The following is a 22,812-nucleotide window of genomic DNA, read 5'->3' as shown; positions in this document are numbered from 1 at the left end:
GAGGCGGCGGCGGCGGCGGGGGCGCGGGGGACGCCTTGCGGCGCTGCGAGGCCAGGATGGCGTTGGAGGCGGCGCGCGTGCTGTTGACCAGCAGGCACTGCTGGCACGAGCAGGGCTGGCCCGAGCTGGCGCCCACGGGCCACGACTGCGACTTGGGGATGGAGCCGACGGTGAGCGGGTAGGCGAGGTCCAGGCGGCGGCGCAGGCGGCGGCGGCGGCGCGTCTGGCGGTTCATCTGCGACATGCTGTTGAAGTAGATGAGGTAGCAGAAGCCGAGCGACGAGAGGTCGAGCCACGGGTGCTGCTTCTCGTAGGCGTTCTGGATGGTGATGCAGATGTCCATGTCGTAGGCCGTCCACGCGCCGCCGTCGTTCTCCCACTCCCACACGATGCCCTTGCCCGGCGCCGACGACGGGTCGTAGAAGTTGCGTCGCACCGGCCGCATGGTCCCTGTGCTCGGGATGGGGAGGGGACGTCAGCACAGGCGGGCGCGGGTCGGCACAGGCGGGGAGGCGGGGCTGCGGGCACTGGGGAGAGGGGTCAGGACAGGCCGGAGGGGCGGGGAACAGCACAACTGGGGACATGGGGGGGTTGGCACAGGTCCCCCAAGGGTGACATCAAGACGAGCGGTGGGGCAGAGGGAACCAACGCAGGCCTAAGAAGAGGGGATCAACACAGGTGGAGGGTCAATACTGTCAGGGGCGAGGGTGAGGAGGCCTCACCCGGGTTGCAGGAAGTTCAGTATATTCTGGACAAACGGGGCAGAGTGAGAGGAGGGCAGGGATGGGTGGTCAACCGAGTGGAGTGTGGGGGTGGGAGAGCCAACAACGGGGGTGTCCAGACAGCTGCGGGAGGAAATCAGCAAGGCATGGGAAGGGCAGGATAGTCCAGCTCCCCGTCCCTGCAAGGGTCAAGACAGGCACTGAAGTAATGGTTACCACAGGCCCTGGGGAGGAGGAAGGCAGGGGGTGCGTGGGTGCTGTTCAGGCAGGTGGGGATAGGGCAGGCATCCACAGAGACCAAGGCCATTCAGAGAGGTGGGTGGCATGCAGTCCCTTCTTTCATTAGATCACTCATTCATTCAACCATTTGTTCATCAATCCATTCATTATTTGTTAATTCAAGCACCAGTTCATTTATTCATTCAACAGTTCTTTCATTAGTTCATTCATTTATTCATGCCTCAGTTCACACATTGATCTATTCCTTAGTTCATTCATTCACACCTGCAGTCATCCACGAGGCTTTTTATTCTCCATCCTTAGCTCACTCCTTCATTCATGCATTTAGTTATTCATTTACTACCAGCCTATTTAAAAACATGCACCCCACATGCTTTTCCCTCTCTCCTTCCCTGCTGCATTTTCTCCATCTGATATGCTTTACATTTTACTCATTTCTCTTCATTTCTGTCTTCCCCTGCTAGAATGTTACAGCCACAAGGGCAGGGATTTTGCTTTATTTGCTGCTATATCCCCAGCACTTGCCCACAGTAGGTGCTCAAGAGATATTTGGTGAATGAATGAGTGAATTCATTAGTTCACACACTGATCCATTTTGGGTTTAGTTGTTCTCTTATTCATCCCGGCACTGGGCCTTCCTTCATCCACTTATTTGTTTTTTCATCCACCTGTTTGTTCATTTGTTCCTTCCTTCAACAAACATTGGCTGACTGTCTGCTCTTTGGAGGGCTCCACGCTGAGCACTCATTCAAAACCCACATAATGACTGCATGATAACATGGCCGGGTGGGTATTAATGGCCCCCTTTCATAAATAAGGGCTCTGAGGCTTTGCCCCCAGCCACTGCTCTATGTTTGCCAAAACTCTAGGTGTTCCCTGAGAGCAAGGCTCCATGGAAAACTCTGGGTTAAACAGAGATAACCCAAGGTCCAGACTGCAGGACTTCTCAGAGCCTTTCACCTGCTCTGGTTCTTGGGACTGGCGCAGAGAGATTCTTTTGCTGGGTTCATTTGGCAAACCTGTAGGAAGGCTGCACACTTGACTGCTCCTCAACTGTGGGCAAGTCCCTTAAACCTCCCCAGGCCTCAGTGGCCCCATCTTGAAAATGGGGGTTATGCTAATCCATGGCCTGCCTTTCCCCTCTCTGACAGGGCTGTGGGGAGGATTTGGTGAGAATAGCCACAGAGGACAGGGTCTGGGTGGGGCCTCAGGGCTGGGGAGGCAGGCAGAACACATTTCAAATCCTGATTTCCTGACTTTCCAGCTCTGTGACTGGTCAGGTGACTTCACGTGTCTGAGCCTCAGTTTTCTTATCCTGAAAATGGGCAGGAGCTGGCTGGTGAGCTCAGTTGGTTAGAGCATGGTGCTGATAACACCAAGGTCCAGGGTTCAATCCCTGTACAAGTTGGCTGTCAAAACAAACAAACAAATGAAAATGGGCATGAGCAGACCTTCCTTGTGGGGCTGCTATGAGGATCAGTTGAGATAAATACTGTTTCTACTCTGATGACTCCAGAATCTGCCATCTCCAGTCCCTTCTCCCCTGAGAGCCAGGTACATGTATTCAGCTACCTCCTTGACACTTCCCTGCAGATGTCTAACAGACATTTCAAACTCACCTGGGCCAAAGCAGAGCTCTGTTCTCCCCCTGCCCCAAACCTGCTCCTCTCAAAGTCTTTCCCACTGCAGTTACTGGCAGCTCCATCCTTCCGGTTGCTCATCTTGGGACCCTTGAAACTGAGACTCATCCTTGACTTCTTACCTCACACGCCACATTCAATCTGTTAGTAGATCCAGTTATCTGCACCTTCAAATACATTCCACATCTGACCACTTCTCAGGCTGCACTCCCAACACCTGGTCCAGGGCACTGTAGGGCTCCTGCCCGGGCTATTGTAATAGATTCATGACTGGTCTCCGATACTGCCCTTGCCCCCGTCATCTGTTCCCCACATGGCAGCCAGAGGGATCCTGTTCAATGCAAGTCAGATCACATCCTTCCTCTGCTCAAAATCCTGCATGGCTCCCACGCACTTGGAGTAAAAGCCTGTTTTCACCGTGACCTACAACACGCCCCCCACTCTACCCCCCGGTCTTCCTCTCTGACTTATCATCTACCTGCCCAGCTCGCTCACTCCACTCCAGTGCTGTTATTCAAACACACCAGGCACTGTCCAGCCTCAGGGCCTTTGCATTTGCTGTCCCCCCGCTTGGAATACGACCTTGCCATTCTCAGATGTCCTCCTAGTTTCCTCCCTTCTTTCTTACAGGTCTCTGCTCAAATGTCACTTTGCAGGCCATCCCTCTAAAATGGCTGCCCCCCATTGCTGTCCTCTTACCTTGCTTTATTTTTCTTCCTGCTACTTAGCACCAGCTGACACAGTATGTTAGTCTGCATTCTTTCTTTACTCTGTCCCCTCCCACGAGGTCAGGAATCTTGTCTGCCATGCATACTGTTGTATTCCGGCACCTAGCACAGTGCCTGCACACAGTAGGCCCTCCCTACATCAACAGCATTTCCACCGAAAATTGGCATCCCTCCAGGGTGCCTGGCCCAGGGATCTGCAGCCAGATGGTTGCGGGGGAATCCACCATGGTCCTTCCCAAGGATTCCCCATCTCCCTTGTTGCTCGGGCTTCTCTCTCCTGACCACGGACTCTGTCTGCCTGTCCCACACTTTTGTCCCTAATCAGGACTGAAAGAGCTTGTCCTCTGCCTTCTCCTCTGTTAGAATCCCAAGGGCTATAGACTACTTCTGTTCCCTGCCAACTGCCCAGACCCTGAGAGCTGGGGAAGTCGAGGCACAGAGCTATAGCAGTTGATATGAGAGAGGCAGATTGGAGGGGGTGGGGAGGTTGGACTGGTGGCCTGGCTCCAGAAATAAAGCCCCTTGGCTCCTATAATGTTCCAGTCAATCATATGAAAACTCCCCACAGGCCTCTGGGCAGCCTTGCTCTGATGGCTGATTTATCATTTTAATTGAGTGTGTGCATATTGATTTCTTCCCTGGCCATGGTGCTTCTTCCAGGGCAGGACTGAGAGGGGATTAGTTATAGAGAAAACCCTGGGTCCTGTTCCCACTTGCTCCTGTGTGCTGGCCTTCCCTTCTCAGAGCCTCGGTTTTCCCATCTGCAAAATAAGGGGCTGTGATAGGTTATCTTCAAGTCTGATGAGCCTGAAGTACCACCATTAGCCTTTGCGTGAGGGTAATGTTACCTGGATGGGGAGAGACAGGAACCTGCTTTATTCAACCCTCTCTGTGTGCCCAGTCCTGTGCTGGGCAGGGGAGGGTTAGGGTGGGCGATGAGAGTAAAGTGATTGAGAGAAACAACTCAGAAGTCTCGCAGGCCTTGGAAAAATCCTGGCTCCACACATAGCCTCAGTGTCCTTATCTGTGAAATGGGGGTATTACTACCTACCCCAAAGAATTTCTGGGTGACAAAATAAAGATAACACATGGCAAAGGTGCTTAGCAGAGAGCTTGTCATATAGTGAGTGCTCCGATGAATGTTAGCTATGGTGGCTGTTACCCACATTCATCCTCCCCCAGCCCTTGTACGTTTGGTGAACTCCTGTTCATGTGACAAAACCCGCCACATGCCATGCTTCTCTGTCTTGTTGCTGTAGTTGGCACATGCAGCTTCTTACTGTGTGTCTATCCTTACACTGTCATCACGTTATTTGTTTTTGTTCTTAATCTCCCTCGTTGGTCAATGACTTTTGGGAGGACAAGGACCAGATCAGATCCACGACTGTGTTTCCACACCAGGCACAAAGCCTGGTGCAGAGGAGACGTCTGCAACGGTAACGGGCAACCTACTTGGCACATGTCAGGGTTCAGAGGGAGTGGGAAAGAAGAGGGTTCGGCAGAAGCAGACACACCAGGAAGGCCAATGCCTCACAGGGTCCCTGGGGATGACCCTGAGGCTGGGGTGGGGTTGGGGCCCCAACTGTCAAGGTTGGCTGGCTCTGCACTAAAGGACTCTGGGAGTTTGCCAGGGCCAGCCAGCCCAGGCCTCCTTCTCTCCAGGGCTCTATTTACCAGGTATCGATTTTCCTGCCTGTTTACTGGTAGTTATTAAAGGCTGTGTCCCTGGAGTCCTTTTGAAATGAGATTGGAACCTGGAGAGCTGGAGTAATTAGGGCAGCTGCTGTCCTCCCTGCTGGGCTCTGCACCCTGCAGCGCTCGCTGCTGCCTGCCTACCGGTCCATCCACCCCTCTGGCCCAGGCTGGCCAGGAACCAGGCTGAGGGGGGACAGCTGGTTCCCTGTGACCTGCCTGAGCTGCGATCTCGAGATTTACACTGGGGCAGTGGCCGAATGCTCCTTCTCCTCTGCAGTGGCCTTGGCCTAGATCTTTGGCCAAAACAATGGGTCTAAGATAGGGCTTGAGGTTCTGGAAGATGGGCAGGCCTCAGACTGATGGCCTGGAGGCATGGCTGGTCTTTCTCATCTACCCGCTCAGCCAGTGTCCTTGAGCAGATCCCCCCCCCCCCTCTGGCCTCTAGAGCACCGGCTGTGCTGGCCATGAGGATCTGCGTGTCCATGGCATTTAGGGAACTGTGTCAAGCACGTTCCACTTCTGGACCTGTTTTTGTGTGTCTGCTTTTGCTGTCCCCAACCCCCACCCCGGCCCCCTGTTTCTTAAGAATGTTTGGTTGATAAATTCCAATTTCCTTCCAGTTGAATTGAGGGGAAAGGGGTTTTAGCCAAATGTCAGCTGGAGGATTGCAGGAGCTGGGCCCCCTGAGACTGGGTGTGGGGGGCAGCCATAGCCCTTGCAGCCAGTGACTGCGCCATGTCTGGGGCAGAGACAGGGAGAGAGGCCGAGGCACAGAGGGGAGTGAGAGAGATAGAGGTGGAGAGACACAGAGAGAGAGAGACACACACGCGCACATGGAGAGGCTGTCAGAGGCCAAGACCAACATGGAAAATCGTGAGGCAGATACAAGCAGAGCTGGAGTCAAAGAGACAGCAAGTTTGAGAGACAAAAAGAAAAACAGCCAGAAACCTAGAGGCCGGGACAATCACAGGGAGTCAGGGAGAACAAAAGGCTGAAGCCAAGAGACAGACAAGAGTGGCGAGGAGAGATGAGAGTAGGAAATAGCCACAGCAATAACAGAAGTGCTAACATTTATTGAGCACCTACTGTATGCCACAAGCTGTGCTCAGCAGTTTCCTTGCACTCCCTCATTTTATCCACACACCATTCCTTCCAGGGAGAGATGAGGATTATTACCATTTAACAGATGAGGAAACCGAGGCCCAGAGAGGTGAAATCTTGAGAGGGTGTGAGCAGACAGCTGGAAATGATACTCCACTCATGGAGTGAAAGGAAGGTCCAGGTTGGACTGGTTCTAAGGGGTTCAACTTAGCCATGTGGCAGCCCAGCCTAGGATACCGCCAGCAATGGGGAACTCATTACCTCGGCTTTGCTTCCAGATGTTTAGCTGTGTGAGGTTTTGGCCCTGAGGGGGTCCTGATGGGACCCACCTTGCTCAGAGGTGGGATATGTGGGTGTCTCAGCCTCCTGCTGTTGGACTTAAGAAGAAGCTGAATCCATGGAGAGAGGAAAGGGTCTTGAGCCCTCCTGTCTGCCCCTCAGCCTCCAAACAGTTCCTCCCTGGGCGGGGCCAGCCTCAAGGCCCAGTAGGGAACCCCTCCCTCTGCGGGTGGCTTCAGGGAGGGAAATGATCTCAGTTTGGGGGCACCCAGACCCTGACGGGAAGGAGGGCCTGTGGGTGGTGATCATGGGACATCCTGTCAGGTGGGGAGAGCCCCGCTGCAGGCTGAAACCTGTGACTGGGGGTTGGATGGTGGGTTGAGCATGATTGAGCACCCACTGGATGCTGGGTCCTCAGTGAGGGATGTGACTGAATCCCCTACCAACACAGAAATAATAATAACAGTCGTTCACACACAGAGAGCAAACATGTCTGGCCCAGGCTCATACTAACTCATTGAATCTTCACGACAACCCTATGACATAAGGATAGTATTACCCCATTGTAGAGGTGAGAAAACAGAGGCATGGAGCGGTTTAAGAACATGCCCACAGAAATCTGCAAGTGAGTGGTCTAGCCAGAACCCACACCCAGACTGCTGTTCCTTTCACCACTGCTCCATTCTCATGAGCCCAGGTTTCAGAGGAGGAAACTGAGGCTCAGAGGTTACACAGAGAGTGAGTGACATGTCTGAAGTTCGAATCCCAAGCTGCTATATGACATTCCAGAACAGCCACCTCTCCCTTAAGCCCCTGGCTGATTATCTGCACAGCTGGCCAACTCCCTCTAACAATAACAAATGCTGTACCAATAACCATAGTGACCGATTCATTGCATGCTTCTGCTGGGCCGGCTACTGTGCTACGGGCCTATGTGCGCCCCCTCCTATTCCTCACAGCAGCCCTTGGGGTGTGCATTATTATTAGCCCCATTTGGCAGATGGGGAAACTGAGGCTCCTTGAGAAGACACTGAAGTCTGGCTCAGGGCACCGGCCAGGCTGGGATTTGAACTGCAGCCTGTGGGTCCAGGCCACCTCCCCCTTCCTGCCCTGCGATCAATAATCTCACAGTGTTCTGTTTCTCTCCAAACTCCCCTCTGGGACTCGTCAAGCTAAGCTGTGGCCCATTAGCGGTTTCTGCACATTTGAAGCTGGTCCAGGCTCCCTAGGCTCTGCTGGCAGCCAGGCCAGGGTGGTGGAGAAGGGAGGGGAGGAGATGGGGTCTCCAGCTCTGACTGGGGAAGACTGAGGGGCTACGTGGCACTGGGAGTGGCTAGCACCTCGGAGGCTGCTGCGCACACCCCATGGGCCATGCCACACACTGCCATTCAGATCTGGCACAGCAGCAGTAGCTGAGACTGGGAAATGGAGGGGGAGGGAACAGAAGGGGCAGATAGTCCTCCACCGCCTAGAGCCCTCTGAGCTGCTCCTTCCTTGTCTGTGAAATGGACGTAATAGTAATAATAGTAAACATTTATGAAGGGCCTACTATGTGCCAGGCACTGTTTTAAGTGCTTCATGTATGCCAACTCAGCCCACAAAACAACTCCATAGGGCAGGTTCCATAATCATCATTGTCTTGTACAAATGCTAAGTGGGGAACAGAGAGGTGGAGTGACTTGCCCAAAGTCACATAGCCACTAATCTACTCAGCCAGGACGGAATCCAGCCAGGATTTGAACTTCTCCCCACTTCCACTGCCACACGCTGGCCCAAGCCACCCCTTCTGCTAGCCTGGACTATTGCAGTAGCCTCCTCCTTGTGTCCCAGCTTCCACCCTTTGCACCTTGTAGTGCATTCTCACATGGCAGCCAGAAGGATCTTTCACAAACTCAGGTCTGACCATGTCACTCCTCTGCTCAGCACCCATCAATAGGTCCCTAGTACCCTTGGAAATCAGTCTAAACTCCTTAGCTCAGCCTTCGAGGTCCATCACAAGCTGTCTGCATAGCCTCACACTCTAACCACACCAAAATTCCGGCCATTCTCTGAACACATGATGTGCGGTTATGCCTCAGCCTCCCCAGCCACTGCACGTACTTCTATTAGTTGCCCAGTCCCTTTAAGCATCTGAATTTGCAGCCTCTGTGTAGATGGGGAAACTGAGCCCCAGAGGGAGAAACTTGGCCAAGATCACCTAGCAATTAGAGACCGATCTTGAGCCCAGGCCCCCCTGGCTGCCGTTTCCACAGTACCAGGTGACTACCACCTTGGCATGGATGAACCTTTGTTCCCTAGAATGGAGGAAGCTGGGGAGGGCGATGCCCACCCTGTGATTTCAGGTGAACTCTATGCTTCCCCTGCTATGCTCTGCTTGCAGTTGGAAGGAGAGGGGACAAAGGCTCAGCAGCGGCAGGCTCAGCCTTTCCTTGGGAGAAGAGGTGGCTACATTGCAGCTGCTGGCAGGACTGTCCTGGCCACCTCCTTTGATTGCCTCGTCCTTTGTTGTGCATTTCAGGGTGTTCAGCGCCAGGGCTTGGTGTCAGACTCCCTCCTGCACCTCGTCACTGGTCTGCCATTGCTGTCTGGGCAGGTGGAGGTGGCAGCCTGGAGTAGCTCAAGAGGGACGATGAGAGGAGCCCAGAGAGGGAGAGGCGCTTGGCCAGGGTGGCAGAGCAAGGACACAGCTACACAGGACCTGGTGGAGACTCAGCCCCCAGCCCAGCAGCTCCTGGAGCCCCAAGGTCAGGAACAGTCCCACATCCTGGGACTTCCTTGGTGCTTGGCCTCCTGTATCACACCTATCACCCCCCACCAAGACAGAAGTGCCTTGAGGGCAGGGATTTGTGTCTGTCCTGTTTATTGTGGCATCCATAGTGCCTGGGACAGTGCCTGGCACATAGTAGGTGCTCATTAAATTCCTGTTGCATGAATGGATATTGACCACAATCCAATGACATAGGTTCTGTTATTGGATCCATACTACAGGTGAGGAAACAGGCTCAGAGAGAGAGAGTGCTTATCCAAAGTCACAAGTCCCCTGCCTCCTCACAATTCCCAGAGAGCTGCTGGGAAGGAAACCCAGAGCCTGGTCCTCCCAGCAAGTCTCCCCAAGGCAGCCACTTCCAGGTTTTGGGCCCCATGCCCTTGGCTGATGTCAGCCAGGGACAGCTGGGGGCTGGTGAGGGTGTCTGTGTCAACTGGGAGGCTGGGTGGGTTCATGGGGGGTGACTGTCTAGGGACCTGGAGGCTGTCTCTAAGAACTCCTCACTGGGGAGGGAGTTAGGGACCCCATTGCCTGTTGCCTGAATGAACGGGCACCTCCACTATGGCCAGTCCTGCCCCCATCACCTCCTCCATCAGCATCCTGGCCCTCCTCATCACCCTCTCCTCACATCCTCTATCACCTCCCTATTAGAACCCTCCCTTCCCCCTCCTTAATAATCCCCCACCCCCATCACAGCCCCACCACCCTCTTCCTCCAGAGCCCCCTCCCCTCTCTTATCACCTTCCCCATTGCCTCCTCCACTAGACTCCACACCGCCCCATCACTCCTTTTCACCTTCCTCACCACCTCCCAGCACAGCCTCCACTGTCACCTCCCCCATCACAGTTCCCTCTATGGTGCCCCCCATTCCAGCTTACCTTTAATAACTCCCATCGTAGCCCCCATCTGCTCCCACCCCTTGCCACAGCTCGCTCCACCCTCCCATTACCTTCCCTGTCACCCCCCCATGTACCCCGCCCAACTCCCCCACCACAGCTTCCATCACCTCTCTCATCTCTAGATCAGACTCCACAGCTCCCTTGGAGAGATGAGACTGGGGGATGGGAGGAAGCAAAAGATAGGGAAGGGAGAAGGAGGAGGAGAGGACATGGGAGGGGAGAGAAATGACTGTGAGGAGAGAAAGGGCTGTAACCCAGGACCCCCCACTTCCATTCACTGCTGGCACCGGCAGGTCGCTGGCGGCGCTGTCCAAGGTACCAGGCCAGCCCGGACCTGTTGCAGGGCAAGCCGGGGAGGGCCCCCGCCCCCACCCCACTGCAGACCTGGATCTGAATCTCAGAAACCCCTCTTCTGAGCTTGGGCAGATGGCACCTCACCCTCTGAGCTTCAGCTTTACCATGTGTAAAACGGGGTGATGCGTATGTCAGCTGGGAGACGGGAGCCCAGGCAGACTGTAAGGAAGTGCCTGGGTCAGCCCCTGCCCCACCTGCTCCAGCTCTGGCCTCCTTGATTAACAAGGGCACTGTGATTAGTGAGGCTGGTCCTGCAGTGTGGCTCTGGGTCCCCCAGGGCCCGGCCACTAAAGGGCAGCAGCTGGCAATCCAGCCCGCCAGGCTCTGGTGGGTCCCAAGAGGCCTCCTTTACCCCTCCCCCCATTCTGTCACAGCCTCCCTCTGCTATCCAGGCCTGAACTTTCCTCCAGGAGCTTGCTGATGCTGTTTTCTCCACCTGGAAGGACGACTCCTCCAGGAAGCCTTCAGGCACACACTGCCCACATCACCTGACCAAAGGCACTCTACCTCTCCAGCAAAGCATTCAAATCTTTTTCCTACTTGAGCATGAGTGCTTCCTGTGTGCAAATTATTCTCTGTGCTTCTACTTACATTATCGCATGTAGTCCTCACAACACTATTCTTAACCCCATTTTACAGACAAGTAAACTGAAGCTCAGAGAAGTTAAGGGTCTTGCTCACAGTCACACAGCTGGCAAGGGGCCAAGCCAGAATCCAGATCTATATTTGTTGGCTTCAAAAGTCAGAGGGTTCAAATGCTATTCCCATGATATGTATTTGCTTTCCCCTCCACTAGACTTGGAAATTGATTTGAAATTGATTAGACTCTGAAATCGATCGATTGATTTGTCCATCTCTGTGAGTCCCCAAGCCCCAGCCCAGGGTCTGGTACTGAGCAGGCACCAATGACTATCAAATAAAAGTGGTGATAAACTTACAGTATCAAAGAGGCTCCGGGATCTAGACAAGCAGCCAGAAAAGCCAAAAGGACAAGTCTGTAATGTAGGCAGTGGGATGGGTGGCTGTGGGAGATACCACCTGTGGATTAGCTGGATTTGCTGCCACCAGAAGATGGACCTCTCGCCTCTTCCCACATCATCCTTCTTGTCCCAAGTATCAGGCCCAGTCCCAGGGGCTTCCCAGACTAGCTGGGAGAGAGTCCCCAAGGGTCCTGTAACCAGGGAGCTGGGCCCTGAAGGCCTCCAGGGTAGTGTGGGATGTCCTTGCATTGGATCAGAACCTGACAACAAGCCCCAACAGAGCCCTCAAGGGAGAAGGGGGAGGAAACTCCCTCAGTTCTGGCATCAAATGTCACCTTGTTTTCTATCCCAGAGGCCTGTCTGGGAGGCCTGGGTTCCAGCTTGGGATTGATAGGCTGTGTGATCTTGGGCAAGTCACTTGCCCTCTCTGGGGCCTCAGTCTCTCCATCTGGAATCTAAATTCTGGAGGTGCTTTCCCCAGTGATGGCTGCTCCTCCCCTCTGGGTGGTCCGACCCAGTCTCCACAGACTAAGTGTCCTTAGACAGGACCTTCCCCTAAGGGCAGGGACCAGAGCTGAGTGGAGCCCAAGCTACCCAGTGATGTAGGCCTTGGAAATGAAGAAGCCAGCCACCACCTGTCACTCCAGCCTGACAGCTTGGGAGCTCCAGACACAGCCATGTGTGGAGCCTCATGTGCAGCATTTCTGGATGGTCTGCAGCCTGGTCTCCCCTGGCCTCAGCTGTCCCACCTACAGAATGGGCAGAAGGCTGCTGTAAGTTCCCCAGCACTAGATGGGGAGAAAAGTGGGAGACATCAGTCAGATAGGTGCCCCTCCCCTGCCCTGGCCACACAAGGCCAGGGAGAATCTTGGAATGGCCAGGGAAGTGGTAGAGTCACACCTCTGTCTAACTGTGTGGACTGGGTAGAAAATCCAGGGTCTAGGGGAGTCCCTTGGAGGCTGCAGTCCCAACAGCAGGGGATGCAAATGCCCTCCTGGGAAGTATGGCCTCTCCTGGAGCCAGGAAGCCAGTCCCAAACCTTTCCCCAACTGCTGATAGAAGCCAAACCCCTCAACCCCAGACCACCAACTGCTGGGCCCACCTGGGCAAACCCCTCAGCCTTGGTTTTCCTAGTCGTGGAAATCTTGGTTTGTCTGTGGTACAGATGGCTCAGGACAAAGGAAGGTGAGCAAAGCTTTGGGGCAAACACAGTGCATGGCCTAGCAGGAAGAACATGCTGAGAAACAAGCAAGCCACCCATCCCTCCCCTACCTCGGGCTCTCCCTCCAGCCTCTGCCTGGGACACCATTGTCAGCGACCTAACATCAGATGGCCTGGGTCACAGCACTCTGCCTCCACGTGGGGGGTGGGGAATGGGGGACTCCATTTTCCAGTCCAGACTCTGGGCTTTGGGCTTCAAAGGGAACCTCACCACCCCCCTCTCCACCCCCGGAAATGGTGAAAACAGCCCAGCAGGGGAAGGTGAGGGGCAACGGCTGAATAAACAGCAGCCTCCACAGGGCCCAGGCTGGCCTCTCCCCATGGCCGAGCCTGCTACTGGGTCTTTTTCCACTGGCAGCATGACAGGCACGTGGGGCATTTGGGTGGCAGCAGTGTACAGCAGGCTGGTGCCATGTGCATGTGTGTACACAGATGTGCACCTTGGCACACACCATGAGGCATACACCATGCTGGGTGTTCTGTGCAACTAGCACTATCTGCTTGTCTTATGGTAGGGCAGGGGGTTGCGAACTGCAGCCCGTGGGCCAAATCCGCCCACCACCTGCTTTTGTACAGCTCAGGAACTAAGAATGGTTTTTACATTTTTAAATGGTTGGGAAAAAAAAGATTATTTCATGACCCATGAAAAGTATATGAAATTCAAATTTCAATGTCCACCACTAGTTTTATTAGAACACAGCCACATTCATCATTTACATATTGTCTATGGCAGCTTTCACACTAAAACTGCTGCGTTGAGGAGTTACAACAGAGACTGTAGGTCCCACAAAGCCTAAAGTATTTACTATCTGACCCTATCACAAAAAGTCTGCCAACTTCTGTGTTAGGGCACTAGCATAGCCAGGGCATGCTCCTACTCTCCCCAAAATTGCAATTCAGCTTCAATGAACTTTTCAAGAATTTTCAGTTAAAAAATCTAGATGGAAGCCATTCATTTCAGCACATAGACGTGAGTTATGGGTTTTACAGCTTTCGATTGTTTTTTCTCTTGCATCCACAGTGGTGCGCACTATCTAGGTATGGTACATAGCAGGTGATTAGTTGATGTTTGCAGAAGAAAATAGGCTCTATTCTCTCTCAATCCAACAACCCTGATAATTATGTGATGCTCTTACCCATTTCACAGATGTGGAAGCTAAGACCTGGAGAGGTGAACACACCTGCCTGAGGTCACACAGTTTGTCAGTGCAGAGGAGAGCCCAGTGGTCAGGTCTGCTCCCTGCTGGTCCAGGCTTTTCTCCAGACCACTAACAATGAAGACAAGATATCCTTTCTTGACATTGTTTTGCTCCTGGGTGAACTGGGGAGCAAACTCTAACATGTCTGCTGGGGAGGCATCTTGCCTCTCCCTCCCGTAGATTTCCGGGCCTCCTAGGTCCCCCGCCAGCCCCAGTAGGTTTCCAGGCCTTCCCCTCTCGCTCAGGGAGGTCTTGGCAGATTCCCAGGAGCCCGTTGAGGGATGAGGTTTTTTTTTCCCTTTTCCGGCAAACAGGGGGCAGGTGTGGAGTGAACAGCTCTGGGGAGGGGGTGCGCAGATGTGACTGGAGTTGAACTTCTGGGGGGGTCCAGTAAGGCTGAACCATAAAAGGGGTGCTATTGAGAGTAAGGGGCCTGCTGAAAGGCAGATGGTGGGAGTTCAGGAGCCTGGAGACTCAGGAGCCCAAGTGGAAATTCTGGGAGTAGAAAAGGGGTCCTGAAATGGAGAGGGGGATCAAAGGCAAAGTTGCCAACTTGGCAGCCTTGGGAGGGTCTGACCCTGCTTCTAAGGCACCCCTCCCCTGCCCATACACAAGCTAGGTCCTGGAAAATCTCTACACTCGCCATTAGGTCTGAGCCCACAGAATGCCAAATCACCTAACAAAGAAAAAGCCTACCCTCTTCTGCTATCAGACCCCTGCCACCCACCTCCAGCATAAAACACAGAGAATGAGGCAGGGGACACCCAACACTTCTCATTTCTCCATCAGCACCTCAATGCCCCTCTGGAAGAACGGGCACAGGAACCGGATGGTGGCTCCTCCCTACTCTCAGGATCAAACTGAAAGTCCTTTTCATGGTTGTCCAGGCCAGAATGACTGGTCCTTGGTCCAATCTCATTTTGCACCATCTTGCCCTTGTTCACTGCACTCCAGATGCAATGGACTTGAATGACGGCTGCTCCTTCTCACCCCAGGGCCTTTGCTCTGGCGTTGCCTCTGCCTGAAACATTGCCCCCCACCTTCATTCTTCAGATCTCTGTTCAAACAATCTCATTTTGCACCATCTTGCCCTTGTTCACTGCACTCCAGATGCAATGGACTTGAATGTCGGCTGCTCCTTCTCACCCAAGGGCCTTTGCTCTGGCGTTGCCTCTGCCTGAAACATTGCCCCCCACCTTCATTCTTCAGATCTCTGTTCAAGCATTACTTCCTCAGACCAGCCTTCCCTGAGTACCCGTAGACCAGGCTGATTTCATGCTCTCAGACCTGCAACTGATTATCTGTGCAATTCTGTGCTTGCTTGCTCCTGAACTACACCAGGACCTTCAGCAGTAGACCTCTGCTAAGGACCCTGTCTTCCTCCCCTGTCTTGTTCCCATTGCTTAGCGCAGGGTCTAACACACAGCAGGAAAGCAATAAATGATCATAAGATAGAATGCATGAATGATTGGCCCCACCAGTGACCGCAGTCAATGCCTAGAGTTATAGAAACATAGTTGTCTGAAATGTAACATCCATAAGCCACTCGTTATAAATGCACCTGTGTTTCTAGACTTGGTGAGCACTGCAGGGACCAAGCAATGTTCTAGAGTAGTGCAGTCCAACTGCAATGGTGGCAATGTTCTGGATCTACACTGTCCTGTACAGTAGCCACAAGACACATGTGGCTATTGAGCGTTTGAAGTGTGACTAGTGTAACTGAAGAACTGAATTTCAAATTTCACTTAATTTTAATTAATGTAAATTTAAATAGCCACATGTGATTAGTAGCTACCATATTGGATGGCACAGTCTAGAGAGAAGGGAAGCATCTTACTATCCCCAAGGTTGTTACGTGCGGTCTGTCATCCAGGGATTCACAGGAACTTCTCAAAATCTGTATCAGCTGGTCCTTGGGGGTCAAAGATTCTTGGGCAGCTTTCATGAGGCAGGACCTCACCACCCCCAGTGCGTACCAAGCTTGTCACAGGGACCACTGGGCAATGACTCAGGGAAATCTCCACAATGATGGCAAATCTCCAGAACAAAAGACAGTGGCCCTGACCTCACCATTTTTGTCATCATCGTTATCTGTCCCACCACCACCAACACAACCATCAACAGCACCATACTATTCCTGATAGTTCACCAGCCCACACACAGTACTACCACCCACACCACATGGCCACCAAGGCTGCCACCAACATCATTCTCTCCATCATCACCACCCATCACGACACCACCAACACAACCATCAACATCACCACCAGCACCTAATTCTACAATCAATACTACCACCAACCCCTCCATTATTACCATCCCACCGTCACCATGACACCACCCTCAACCTCACCACCCCCCCCACCATCAGTACCACTGACATCACCACCAACACTATCTCCTCCATCATTACCACCCTACTCCCACCTTCAATACCCCCCACCTCCCAATAATTACCACCACCATCGCTCCACCCCAACACCACCAATGCTTGGAACCAGTACAGGATATCAGTTAAGAGCTTTGGCTCTGGAATTCAACTGCCTGGGTTGAAATCCCAGTTTTGAGTTTAAATCACTCAGCTTCTGTGAGACTCAGTTTCTTCATCTGTAAAACAGGACTCCAACTGAAAATGCAATAGTAAAACTTACTGCCTGTGATCGTTGGAAAAATCAAATGAGGAAGTGCGTGTAAAGCCCTTATTCTACAAATATTGAGTTCTAATGCTCTTCTATGTTCACAATTTTATTTAATCCTCCCACAGCTATCATAGATATTGATCTGTCCATTTTGCAGATGAGGAAACTGAGGCTCAGAGAGGTGATGAAACTTGCCCAAGGTCTTACAACTAATATAAGAGGCTGCACTGAAATCCAAGTCTTAAACTGGAGTAGGCGAGACTGTCCCTTTTTCAGAGGGGGCCAAGGGCTTGAGGGGGAGGGGTCCGCAGGTGAGGGAGGTTGGATCACCAGATTTGGCCTTCCTGCAGTTCCAGCCTCCCTCTTCAGGGATGCTGGGTGGGATTTTCCCTGCCATGAAACGCATGGCCTGGCAGGTGGGATGGGGTGGGCAGGAGTCTGCTCACCTGTGTCCTGGCGAAACTGGTGCATGGACTGCAGGTCGATGATATAGGGCACCAGCTGGGCGTCCACCTGCCCCAGGACTACAGAACCTCGGGCATCCTCTTTGAGCACATTCTCGATGTGGTGGCACACGGTGGCTGTGTAGGGCCGCCAGCGGCTGTGCTCATTCAGCCACTCCCACACCACCACCCGGGCCACGTTTTGCGGCGGGAAGCCCAGCCCGTTCACCGGCACCATCACGCCCTGGCCTGGGCGTGACATGGCCGCCGCTGCCTCAGGGGCCAGGTCCCCACTCTGCTGGCCCAGCTCCTCCTGGCCCGGGAGCAGGCAGGGAACTTCCTCTCTCCCCAAGGGGGGCAGCAAGGACTGTCCAGCCTCCTTTCTAAATCCAGGTCCTCTCTGAGGCTTGGAGGCCTCAGTTAAAGGTATGGAGGGTGATGATCCAGGCTCCAAGGACCGTTTCCCTGCAGAGCTGTCTCAGATAAAGCACACTGCCATGGAAAGCAAGTGTCTTTCTTCTGACGGTAGAAACATGGCTCCAAATTCCTTGGTCCCTTTGGCTCTGGTAAGGAAGTGAAGCAGCCGCCCCTTTTCTAGGTCCAGCCTCTTCCCTGCTGGTCTCCTCCAGCCGTTTTCCCCTGCCACGCAGGGCCTGTCACCCAGGAGGCCCGGGCCCCAGCCTGCTGCTCTCTGCGGAGCTCAATCAGCCCTCTGCGTTCCCAGCTGCGTCCCAGACCCTGCGCCTGGCTTCAGTGGGGCTGCTCGCCTTGCCTAGGGTCCGCCCCCCAGACAGCTCCTACTGAAGAGGGCGTCCCTGTCCCCCTGCTCCCCTCTCCACAGAGTCCTGGAAGGCCTGGGTGGTCGCAGAACGCACTGGGGAGGGTGCTGTGCAAATCCCGGCCGTCGCGCCCGGGCTGCGGCTCCGGAGCTGGGCTGGGGGGCGAGAGGGACGAGGGGGGCGGGGGCCCGTGGGCACGCCCCACCCCACTCGTGCTCGCAACCTGCCAGGAGACAAGAAGGGGAGAGGGCCCTTTAAGAGGAGACTCATCCCAGGCAGAGCGCTAGGCAAGGAGTGGGACGTTTAAGGGCAGCCTGCTTGACTATTTGTCATCTTTGCGTTCCAGTCACCCGGTCCAGGGTCTGGCACTTGATAGTTGCTCAATAAATACTTGAATGAATGAATAAGATCCAGAGATTTGTCAAAAGAAAGATCTTAAATCATTCTGGGGTAGCCTCCTTCCTCTCGAATGGAACCACAGAATCTGAAGCGTATAGATGGGAAGACTGAGGCCCAGGGAGAGTAAGAAACAGGCCCAGCATCTCATAGAAGCTTAGAGCAGTACCTAGGCACCAACCCAGATCTGATTCTCCCACCAGTACCCAGTCAGCCAGCCCAGAGCTCACTTCCTCCCCAAAACCCATCTGCTCCAAGTGAGCATGATGGGAGCAGCATCTTGCCTCCCAGCAAGGAGGGGACCTAGGTCGGGAGGCAGAGACCTTGGTGGAAGGGCAAGGCGGGCTCTCTGCTGTCTCATTCACAGCTGCCTGCAAACAATAAGTGCTCAATAAAAGCTGGGTGAAAGGGGAGGCTGATGGTGGCAGCAGCTTAAGTGTTAATGGTCTGGGCAGTCCCTCCCTCCTCTGTCAAGCTGGATGCAGCTGAGGACACACATCAGCTGGGAGGGGGATGGACCACCCGGGGGCCTGCGGGTGTTTAGATTAGGGAAGATGAAGGATGTGTCCGGGAACTCCAGCCTGGGCGGCAGACAGGGGGTCAGTGGCCTGTTTGGGAGTCTGCCCAGAGCGGCCCACGCTCCTCTGCCTCCCCAGGACAGCTGATGATAAACTAGGCAAGGGCAAGGACAGGCTGCTCAGGGGTGTGTTCCCAGACCCGAACCCCAGTTCCCCTGCCAGCTGGAGTGACCTTCCCTCCCCAGACCACTGCTCTGTCTTGCAGCCCGGTGCCTGATGGGCTTTTCCAGATCGGATCAATGATTCTGCTTGCTTGCACCCACTGCAGACTGAAGAGAGAGGCTCTGTCCAAGGGCAGGGACAAATCTGCAGTGATAATACTCCAAAAGGGGCACTGAGCTCTGATATTTTAGCCTAGGGTACACCGATGGCTTTCCAGGGGTCTATGAAGCCCCCCCCCCCTTTACAAGCAAACTTGTGTGTCTGTGCATTTTTCTGGGAAGTGCTCTGGCTTTCAGCAGATTCTTCTCAAAGGAGGCAGTGACCCAAAAGGTTCAGAGCTGATGCTCAATAACCTTATGTTACAGAAGGAGATCTGGGGACCCCAGGGTGGGAAAGAGATTGGCTCAAGATCACATGGGGATGCATTCCCTGAATTCACCCCCTCTTCCTCTGTTTCTGTGCCCATACCTTGATATGGCATCCTGTATAACAATTAGCACCTTAAATGAAATCTGTCCCTGCTGTCTTGCAATATCCTTATCAGGGACTGTGTTGTATTCATCTTTTTGTGGTGTGGCTGGTGCTCATTACATGATGGGTGTCATTTGTTAAGTGCCTATTATATGCCAGACACTTACATAATACTCACTACTCTCCATAACCACCCCACGAGGCAGGTAGTATTGTCCTGATATTACACATGCAGGGGAAAAAGAAAAACTTCTGAAGCTCAAAGAGATGAAGTGGCTTGCACAGTGGCATAGCTGGAATTTGAATCCCAAACCCCTTTGCACCTCCCACAACACCATGTTGTCTCTCTGTGTTTGCTGAGTGACTAATCGACGGCATCCAGCTGAGGATCTGGTGCAGTGTGGCCCTTAATTGCCCCTCTCAACTGGACTGTGGAACATATGGAAGTGCAAAGCCCTCCTCCCAGGGCACCCTGGGAGAAAGAAATTTCAAGGAAGGAGAAGGAATTTGGCTGCCAAAAAGCCCACAATCCACTGGGGAGATGGCTCAGACACCAACAGAGAAGCCAACAGAACAAAAGCAATCAACCATGAACTCTTTTTTTTTTTTAACTGTCCATTAAGGCATTTTATTTGTATGTGTGTATTACATCCCTAGAAAAAACTCATCCCAGAATTTTCCCTCGTGTGTGCTTTCATCTTGCTTTCTTGTGGTCCATGATATCAGCTGAGGTCATCAGTATAATGAAATCAAACTGATAGGATGGGAAAGATTATTCTGCCAGTTTTCTAGATCTTTGAGTTGCACATCAAATCTGGGGCTGATCACTCCACACTTGTCTAACCTGCCTGTGAGATCCACAGTGATTTTCCTGTGATCATCAATGATTTCAAATTCACCAGCGTAACTGTGTGCATCATCATAATTAGAAACCAGATGATGACTATGGAGCATGATCTAAGAGAACCTGGTGTTGGTCTCTCTTCTGAGTATTGTTGATGCTCTTGACGGCATCAACAGGACGGCATCAGTCCAGGACGGTCGTGTGCACCATTATGGCAGCATGGGGAGAAGACAGAAAAAAAGGTGAACTCATTTTTTTGTTCTCCCATGCATTGTCTATTCATCCATCCATCCACCCATCCATCCATCCAAAAAATATCAGACCCCTCCTATGTGCCAGGCACTGGGGCTATGTGCTGAGATACAGAGATAATCCAAACAACATGGTTCCTGCCCTCCTGGATCTCAGAGTCTAATGGGAGAGTCAGACATAAATCAAAGAATCAAACAAAGTATGATTACAAATTTTTGCAAGGGCCACAAAGGAAAAGTTCAGGATATCAGGAGGACATCTAACGGGGGTCCTATCAGTCTAAGGAGTCAGAGTGGGCTTCTCAGAGGAGGTCTTAATGTGGCTAAGGGATGTAGGAGGAGGAATGTTTAAGGCACAGGCAATGGAGGCATGTAAAGCTCCATAGATGGGAAAGAGCTTGTTGTCTTAGAGCAACAGACAGGAGACTGGGGTGACCACAGAGAATGGAGTAGCTAGCGGTGAGTGTGCGGCAAGACCAGGTGACAGGGCTACCATGCAGGGCCTTGTTAGCCCCCACAGGGGGTTGGGATTTTATCCTAAGAGTCACAGGGAGTTACCGAAGGAGATTTGATGTGATTTGATTTGTGTTTGTAAGAGCCTGAAAGTAATTAGACTTTACTGAGCACCTACTGTATGCCCAACCTGGAAGGGGATGTAGAACAAGACGAGTAAAACTGAAGACCATAGCAGGGTCATGTACGATTGGGGTATGAGCCCTGTGAAGCACATGTCACACTGCCCCCAGCCTGTGGAGCGAGTGAGTTAAGGCGTTTCTGAGCTCTCCTCTCCATCCCTCAACATTCTGGCGCATGGACCAGCTATGACCTTCCCTTCAGCATGTGAGAAAAAGTTGAAGTGGAAAACAGGAAATAGAGCAAGAAGTACTGTTTGGGTGTCTTTGGGGACTCAAACAGGGCCCCTAGAAGTCAGAGTGTTCTGTTGAAAATAGGGGACTTCCTTGGGGCTGCAGAATGTAAATGGGGTGGGGGATGGTAAAAAGCTTTTTGCTGAGAAGTGGCGGTGGAATTGGAGGAATCTCAGAGGGGTAATGTCCACAGCTGGCCCTGGTCAGTGAGGAGAGTCTGCAGGCACAAGGCTGTGGCCCTTGGGAGCAGCGTTTCCCCATCACCAGGCAGGGCTGAGGCCAGGTGAATACAGATTCCCAGGCCTTGCCATGAAGTTCACATTCAGCCAGACTCAAGTGGGGCCTGAGCACCTATGGGTGAGATGATCGCCCACCTGAGAGTGCTGGGTCTCACTCTGGGTGCATGCGAGAATCTCCTAGGAAGTGCTTAAAAATTACACATGTCCTGGGCCGGCCCATCCACAGGAGAGCAAATGAATAAACTATGGTTTAATTTCCACAATGAAATATGACATGGCACTCACAGTGAAGGGTCTATAGCCCCACATCACAATAGACATGAATCTCTGACACAGGAGATTCAATAAAAAATGTCCCGTTACATTAAGCATGATTCCCTTTTTATAAAGTTAAAGGCAACTAAAATTATATCTACACACAGATGTGATAATTAAATGTATGAAAAGGAAACAAAGGAAGAATAAATATGGAACTCAGGATGAGTATTACAGTTAGATGTAAGTTATTGTCAAGATTCTAGCTTTCGTATTGGGTGGTGTTTCCACAGGTGTTGATTACATTCTTAAAACTAACTAATTAAATGCTGATGACAGTGGGTTATGAGTCAAAGATTATGATTAACCCCCCTCCCCTTTTTTTTCTTTTTTTGTTTTGTAAACCAAGGTTAGAGGGAAGAAAAAGCAAGACTTGGAGGAGGGGGTAGTGGACCATGGGGAGATCCGAGGAAGAGTGTGCCAGGCCAAGGGCACAGCGGGTGCAAAGGTCCTGAGGCGGGAGAGCACTTGGAGGAAGTGAGTATCTGTGTCCTGGAGATGACTTGCATCAAGCAAAAGAACAAAGCAGGCTTAGGGAGTGGGAGAGAGAGAGAGATGTGGGGGGAGGAGAGAGAGGACATTCTTGGGTTCCCCAAAGGGTCCAGATCCTGAGTCAGCTCTTCTCAGTGACTGGCTGTTCAACTTTTCCTTGGATTCCATGAGACACCCAGTTTCCTTGAGGTGGTTTAATTGGGTCCTACCTGGTTAAATCACTGACCCTGTGGTCACAAGATCATGTTGCAGGTTTCTTCAGAGAAAGTGCAAACCAGAGATGGATGACAGCGTGGTAGAAAACCACCAGGAGATGGGGGAGACCCAGGCCAGCATCGGATAAGGGTGTGGAATAGTAATTAACCCATTCATTGAACACTTTCTAGATAGCAGGGATTTTTATTAAGCCTTCAATCCACCCAACAACCCCAGCAGGCATTATTACAGGCTTTATAGATGAGGAAACTGAGGCCCAGGGAGGTTATGACCTACACAGTGAGCAGCTGAGCTGA

At 52.6% G+C, this 22,812-nt stretch overlaps 1 protein-coding gene across 1 annotated transcript in view; it reads right to left on the bottom strand.

The window, feature by feature from the left end:
- DTX1 (deltex 1, E3 ubiquitin ligase) overlaps positions 1 to 17,789 on the bottom strand; it is a 35,576-nt gene extending 17,787 nt beyond the window's left edge. Inside the window, exons 1-2 of the mRNA XM_008572588.1 lie at positions 16,911 to 17,789; positions 6 to 450 (exon numbers count right to left, since the gene is read on the bottom strand). Coding sequence (XP_008570810.1) covers positions 6 to 450; positions 16,911 to 17,169 — 704 coding nt within the window. The 5' untranslated portion in view covers positions 17,170 to 17,789. The remainder of the gene's footprint in view (positions 1 to 5; positions 451 to 16,910) is intronic.
- Between the last annotated feature and the right edge of the window lie 5,023 nt (positions 17,790 to 22,812).

This window comes from Galeopterus variegatus, unplaced genomic scaffold (genome assembly GCF_000696425.1).
Source record: "Galeopterus variegatus unplaced genomic scaffold, G_variegatus-3.0.2 Scaffold807, whole genome shotgun sequence".
In the NCBI taxonomy this organism is placed as follows: Eukaryota; Metazoa; Chordata; class Mammalia; order Dermoptera; family Cynocephalidae; genus Galeopterus; species Galeopterus variegatus.
The sequence above is the reverse complement of the archived record's forward strand: the minus strand, read 5'-3'. Positions and strand labels throughout refer to the sequence as shown.